This window comes from Notolepis coatsorum (assembly GCF_963971535.1).
Source record: "Notolepis coatsorum genome assembly, chromosome: 10".
Taxonomy (NCBI): Eukaryota; Metazoa; Chordata; class Actinopteri; order Aulopiformes; family Paralepididae; genus Notolepis; species Notolepis coatsorum.
This window is the reverse complement of record NC_140174.1, coordinates 98,455,278-98,462,314: the sequence shown is the minus strand read 5'-3', so window position 1 is coordinate 98,462,314 and position 7,037 is coordinate 98,455,278. Positions and strand designations below refer to the sequence as shown.

Sequence of the window (7,037 nt, the reverse complement as noted above, 5' to 3'; positions counted from 1 at the left end):
TCTCTCTCTCTCTCTCTCTCTCTCTCTCTCTCTCTCTCTCTCTCTCTCTCTCTCTCTCTCTCTCTCTCTCTCTCTCTCTCTCTCTCTCTCTCTCTCTCAGTTATTGTTTCTCTACAGTGAACATAGCCTGCCTCGCACCCTTGCCATAATTGCCTAGTGCCTATGAACTGCTGTCAGAGAACCCCATCTTCCAGGAGTGGGGAAAGCAAGCAAAATAACTCTCCCCTGCGCGGTCCACTGTCCGACCCTTGTCGCGAAAAGTGAAGAAAAGCCCTGTGACTGGTGAGTCCGGGAGTAAAGCCCTGTGACTGGTGAGTCCGGGAGTCCCCTTTCGGACTCCAAGCCCTGCGCGCGTGGCTACCGGCTGGTGGGAGGGTCTTAACAGACCAGTCCGATCCGAGAAGCAGACACCGAGCGGACCAGCGCGAGAGACAAGGAGGACCGGGTAAGAAGACTCTACACAATTTTTAAAACCAAATTTGAATAGATTCTGTCGTTTGTTTTGCAAATGTACAATGGTGAAATCGGGACGAATACGTTGCTTAGAAATAGGCAACTTTTTAAGGTGTGTTGTTGTTGGTTAAAAAACTCGAGAAAGATTCGTCTGGGAGTTATAGTTCGCCTATGAATCATCACCTTTTTGTAGCTGTAGAGGCTATTAATATATCAATAGTTGATAGCCTATAAATGACCACGGCAAGGCTGTCACTTGTCACAGTTCTTGGTACTGTTATTCCCGGGCCATGGTGGCAAACGTCAGCCCCCCGCTGTGTTCAGTCACCCGCTATTTCAGAACCTGCTGTCCGGTCTGATGACGTCACATAATAAGGATCCAACGCCGGGGCGCGTGGCTGAAAGATAAGGGGAATATTGGCGAGAGACACAGAGAAAGAGAACCTGTCCAGGACTGACTTTACTCTTCGTTTATTCCCGAATATTCTGGTATGGATTTGCTTTATTCTCTCGCCTTCTCTTTTATTCGCACCGCCCGTCTTCTCACTGTATATCCTAATAAGGGCGTCGGGTTGCCCGATCCACCCAGCCGTGCGGCGGTCTCACTGACAAGTGGATTTCTAAGAATTTCCATAATGCTATTTAAACGTTGTTGCTTGGCGTAGCCTCCTTGTCGTTGTGCATCTCCTCCGGTAATGCGGTACGCGGGTGTTTTTGTGTCTCGGCATGCAGTCGAGACAGCATAATATGGGTTAATGTCATTTTATGAATAGTCTTTTCAGCGTTTATGTGTAGTGGCCTTTTTTTCGTTTTCTTATGAGGCTTGAGTAAAAGATGCAATTATGCCCTTCCTCGGTTTCTAATTAACGAAGGGGGTTCTTCTGACTGCTGATTGCAGCGATTAATGGTAGGCTGAGATTGTTTTCTCAACCTTACATTACCCAGTTTTAACAGAAAAAAGCCAAATAATTTGTGAGATAAAATTATTCAAAATTGACCTTTAGAGGTTTGAATAAGCATGTATCTGACAGGCTGTTATGACCCTCTGCTGAAGGGAATTCCGCCACTCACAGTTTACTACACTAGCATAGCGACATGCTATGCATCCCCATAGCAACAGTAGTGAGACTAGCACTCTACACCCCCCCCCCTCTGTGCAAGGGAATCAAAGAAGGAAGGGTCATCACGTCAGAATATAACGCTCTGCTTGGTGCCAGTTCTATTGAAGCCTGTATTAAAATTCTAAATATACCATATATCTGAGGAAACATACATCAACCAATAATATATCAAACGTTAGCAGATTAACAATGCAACACATTGCCGATAATTCTGACATCCATGGTAATAACTTGTTTAAATAAATGACAGGTCATAAACGAGGAGATGGCTGATCCCATTCAACTCAATGTCTGCCGAACTGAACGTTTCCACACTTGGCTATACAGTGACTGATGACCCTTCCTTCTTTTATACAGGAGTAGTTTCCTTGCCTCTGTTGATTGATTGATTGATTGATTGATTGATTGATTGATTGATTGATTGATTGAAAACTTTATTAACAGATTGCAGAATGGGTACAGTACAGTACAGCTCAATACATACAATTGTTATTTGTTAAGGGGATGCAGACCAGAGAAAGACTTTCGTCTTGTTTACATCAGGGTCCCCCATTTTCAATTCATCGTAACATATATGACATACATGACATACAGATAGACAGTACTGCTACATCTATACATTTATGACATATCAGATTTGCAAATACAGTACTGTTTGTGATACAAAAAGAGTCCAGAAAAAAAGAGTATATACATTTGGCGTAGAAACTGTACATTGGATTGGGTAGGTGGGGGGGGGGGGGGGCTGTACAACTATACAAACAAAACTGTACATTGGAATATTGACAAGACCATACTTGGTCATTTACTGTACAACTGTGTTAGGACATTTGTAGGGGCCAGTTTCTAATTGCAGTCTCCCGTAGGTGTTTTTTGAGAGTGTTTTTGAAAGTGGGTAGTGATTCACATTCCTTTACAGCTTTGGGTAGGGCGTTCCACATTGATGTGGCATAATTGCGAAACGTGTTTAGTCCCTTGTTTGAGCCAAATCTGGGTTTAACATGATTTGTGGAGCTCCCTCTGGTGTTGTGATCGTGGTATTCACTGACCTTTGGGAAGTATTTTGACATGTACATGGGTACCTTGGTCGTGTAGTGTATCTTGTAGACCAGGCCCATTGCAAGTTGCTGTACTCTGTCGTCTACTCTAAGCCATCCTAGGTTGTCAAAGTGGGCAGGGGTGAGGTGGGTTCTAGGAGTAAGGTCAAGCAGTAGTCTGACCAGTTTGTTTTGAGATGTTTGTAATTTTGTTTTTAGCGCCTTTGAGGTGCTTTGGTACCATGAGGTGCAAGCATAGTCGTAGTACCCCTGAATGAGTGCTCCTGCCAGAGTCTTCAGGGTATTCTTGTTTACCAGAGAGGAGATCCGGTACAAGAATCGAGTTCGTTGGTTGACTTTTTTTATTACATTGGATGCCATTTTGTCACAGGAAAGATTTGCCTCTAGGATGGAACCCAGATAGGTAATATCTTCTTTCCTTGTGACAATATTGTCACCCACTGTAACTGAGAAGCCGTCGGTCTTGCTGAGTTTGTTATTTGAACCGAAGAGAATGGACTCTGTTTTGCCCATGTGTAATGATAGTTTGTTATCAGCGAGCCATATGCAGATTCTGCCGAGTTCTGAGCTGAGGGTTTTTTCAACCTGTAACTTGTTCTTGTCAGAGACCAGCAGGGCTGAGTCGTCCGCAAACAGGAACAAGTTGCAGTCACAAGCTGACGACATGTCATTTGCATAAATTAGGAACAGTAGCGGACCTAGTATGCTTCCTTGTGGAACACCACAGCTTACTGTGAGGGGGGGGGGGATAGGGTACCGTTTACCTCCACCATCTGTTCCCTCCCCTCAAGGTAGGATTGCATCCAGCTCACTGATAGACTATCAAAACCAATTGCTTTTAGCTTGTCAATCAGAATGGTGTGATTGACAGTGTCGAAGGCCTTTTGTAGGTCCAGCATGACCATGCCGCAGTATTTGCCCGCGTCCACCACTTGTTTGATGTGGTCGTTTAAATAGAGAAGGCATGTGTCAGTGGAGTGGGATGTTCTGAAGCCAGATTGGAATTCGTAGATTAGATTTTTTTCCGCAAGGTATTTTTCGACCTGTTCGTATAAAAAATGTTCCATGACTTTCGAGATGGAGGTAAGGATATAAACAGGGCGGTAGTTGCCTGGGTCTAATTTGCTGTCTTTTTTGTGCAGAGGGGTCACTCTCGCAATTTTGAAGTCCTTGGGGACGTGTCCCTGTTTTATGGAGAGGTTTATTATGTGTGTGATGACTGGGGTGATGGCGGCTGCTGAGTCTCTCTGTGCTTTCAACTCGCCTGTTCTATGGACGGTTTCATCTTGACAACATAAACATTCTAAACAGACCAAAGTTAATTTCCTGATGAAACGCAAGGAGACTATAAAAGAAGGAAGGGTCATTACGTCAGAATACCAGAGTTCTATGCTCTTTGGTGCCAGTTCTATTGAAGCCGATATTAAAATTCAAAATATACCAGCTATCTGAGGAAACATACATCAACCAATATCAAACGTTAGCAGATTAACAATGCAACACATTGCACAGGTCATTGACATCAAGGCCACCTAATCATCCCTCCCCCTTAATTGGCTGATATCAATCCCTGTCTCCTGAGCCGTTCAGCCATTGTGTAGTAGTAGTGTGATGTGTGCCGGGTGCCAGTGTATGGCAGCCATTGAGCCTGCGTAGCCCAAGGTTGGGTGCTACCAGTGGTGGTGAAGGAGGCCATTTCCACCCTACACTGTGGAGCGCTTTCAATGTCTAGAAAAGCGCTATATAAAATGTAATGATCATTCATTCATTCATTCATTCATTCATTCGATGACGGGTCATAAACGAGGAGATGACGATCCCATTCAGTCGGCCGAACTGAAAGTTTCCACATGCTTTCTGACCCTTCCTTATTTTTATAGTTTGCTTGATGCAATGTTTGCTAATGCAATAACATGAAATACACTTGGGTCCAAACTGTTCTCTAGCAACATTATTCCAGTGAAACCGTCTATAGAATCGAACATACTCTTCAGAGCCCACGTGGTAAGAGGCAAGAAGTGTAGAGGCCCAACGTTTGTGAGGTCTGAGTTGGCATGTGCACAGCTAGGGGCACGCTGAATCAGATGCAGATCCTCTCCTCCATAAGCATCCTTCTCCTAACAGCACTTTATCTCCCACCTGCAGTGAACGTGGCCTGAGTCAAGGGGCTTCCAGTCCAGTGAGTGTGTGTCTGTGTGTGTGTCTGTGTGTGTGTGTGTGTCTGTGTGTGTGTGTGTGTGTCTGTGTGTAGCCATGGGGAAGGACTACTACAAGACCCTGGGCATTCCCAAGGGCTCCAACGAGGAGGAGATTAAGAAGGCCTACCGGCGCATGGCCCTCAGGTTCCACCCCGACAAGAACATGGACTCCAACGCAGAGGACAAGTTCAAGGAGATCGCAGAGGCGTACGAGGTCCTCAGTGACCCCAAGAAGAGAGTCATCTATGACCAGCTGGGAGAGGAAGGTGAGACGATTCAACACCTTGTGTGTGCATGTGTCTCTGTCTGTCTGTCTGTCTGTCTGTCTGTCTGTCTGTCTGTCTGTCTGTCTGTCTGTCTGTCTGTCTGTCTGTCTGTCTGTCCGTCCCTCCTTCCCTCCCTCCCTCCCTCCCTCCCTCCGTCCGTCTGTTTGTCTGTCTCTCCCTCTTTCTGTCTGTCTTGTTTGTTGGTTTACATGTCTGGCTGTCTATCCCTTTAATGATTGGGATTAGTGTGCAAAGCAGTGCAGAGACGGTGCTGTCGGTCCGTCCGCTGGGCTTCGTCTCCTCACAGTACGCCGTGTGTTCGTTAGTTAGACGGAGCTGTGATGAAATGAGGTGTTGAAATAGAAATAGCACTGTGACTGACTCAGCTTCTAATATGACAATGTAAGGGCGAGCGTCGGCGGACGTTACGCTCTCTGGCTGAAGCGCCGCTGTTGTTTTCCTCTTGCTTTCCCTCTGTCCCGAGTGCACATAGTGTTCTGAGGGTGTCCGGTCATTAGTGCCGCTAACACTCAGCAGGCCCAGCTCCTTATATAGACTGTACTTGTACACCGCACCTAACTTGAAGTCTGAGGAAGAGTCAGTCAGAGATTTTATTTGCCATGTATGGATGAATCCACATTGGAATACAGGTACAGAGCAATACTGTGTGTCTACAACTAAACCAATACAGTAGCAGAGCAGAAACAGACACGGACAGTAAGAAAAAACACAGACAGTATAAATTATAAAAGGACAAATGCTAAGGTTAAGATCAACATCCCCTAAAGAGTTCTGTTGCTTCCAACGACGCTGCATTAAATGAAAGTCCTTTAAAGGAAGCTATTTGGTGTGCGGATCTACTTGTTCATATGTGCGTGTGTGTGTGTGTGTGTGTGTGTGTGTGTGTGTGTGTTCACCTGCCTGAACCATTTTCCCTGTATTTCTATGAGAGTCTTTAGGCAGCCCTAAAATCGGCAGCGATAGAGATATGAATAGCCAGTGAGTGACGTCATTTGTGTGTTTGTGTTTGCGTGCGTGCATGCATGCCTGCTCGTGTGTGCATGTGTGTGCATGTGTGTGTGTGTGTGTGTGTGTATGTGTGTGTGTGTGTGTGTGTGTGTGTGTGTGTGTGTGTGTGTGTGTGTGTGTGTGTGTGTGTGTGTGTTTGTGGAACAGTGTAGCCTCCAGTGTTATCAGTTCCTTCAGAAGCTGAGTGGTCCCACTGGTGCTGTGGGAATACTCTCGCCCACATGGGCTCTATTTCTCCTCTCTGCCAGAACCCACACATCTGTCTCATGCTGGTAGTACTTACACTCATGAACAGACTCCTTATGTCTGCGCTTCAGTACGTATTATGAGTGTGTGTTTTGAGGGGTTCATGAATATTTATCTTTTTTCTCTCTCTCTTGCTCTCTCTCTTTGTCTGTTCTCTCCATCCCTCTCTTTTCTCTCTCTCTCTTGACCCCCCTCTCTCTCCTTTCTCTCTCCTTTCTCTCTCTCTCTCTCTCTCTCTCTCTCTCTCTCTCTCTCTCTCTCTCTCTCTTCTCTCTCTCTCTCTCTCTCGTCTCTCTCTCTCTCTCTCTCTCTCTCTCTCTCTCTCTCTCTCTCTCTCTCTCTCTCTCAGGTCTGAAGACAGGGGGAAACAGCAGCTCCTCTGGTACTCCGGGCAACACGTCCTACCACTACACTTCCATGGAGACCCCCACGCCACCTTCGCCTCCTTCTTCGGAGGCTCCAAGCCCTTCGACATGTTCTTCGGCTCCAGCCGCAACCACAACCACAACCACAACCACAGTCGCTCTAACGGCTTCCTCCTTCCACAGCGACCACGGCAAGGAGCAGGACCAAGACACGGACATGGAGGAGGACGACCCCTTCGCCCACTTCGGACGCCAGTTCGGCTTCCCCGGGGGGGGGTGAACGGCTTCCCGGGCGAGGAGG

The 7,037-nt window shown here is 46.4% G+C and overlaps 1 protein-coding gene across 1 annotated transcript in view; it reads left to right on the top strand.

The window, feature by feature from the left end:
- Window positions 1-416: 416 nt before the first annotated feature.
- dnajb5 (DnaJ heat shock protein family (Hsp40) member B5) overlaps window positions 417-7,037 on the top strand; it is a 23,157-nt gene continuing 16,536 nt past the window's right edge. The window contains 5 exon segments of the mRNA XM_084323115.1: window positions 417-445; window positions 4,778-5,096; window positions 6,721-6,780; window positions 6,783-6,906; window positions 6,908-7,012. Of these exon segments, the coding sequence (XP_084179241.1) occupies window positions 4,886-5,096; window positions 6,721-6,780; window positions 6,783-6,906; window positions 6,908-7,012 (500 nt within the window). The 5' untranslated portion in view covers window positions 417-445; window positions 4,778-4,885.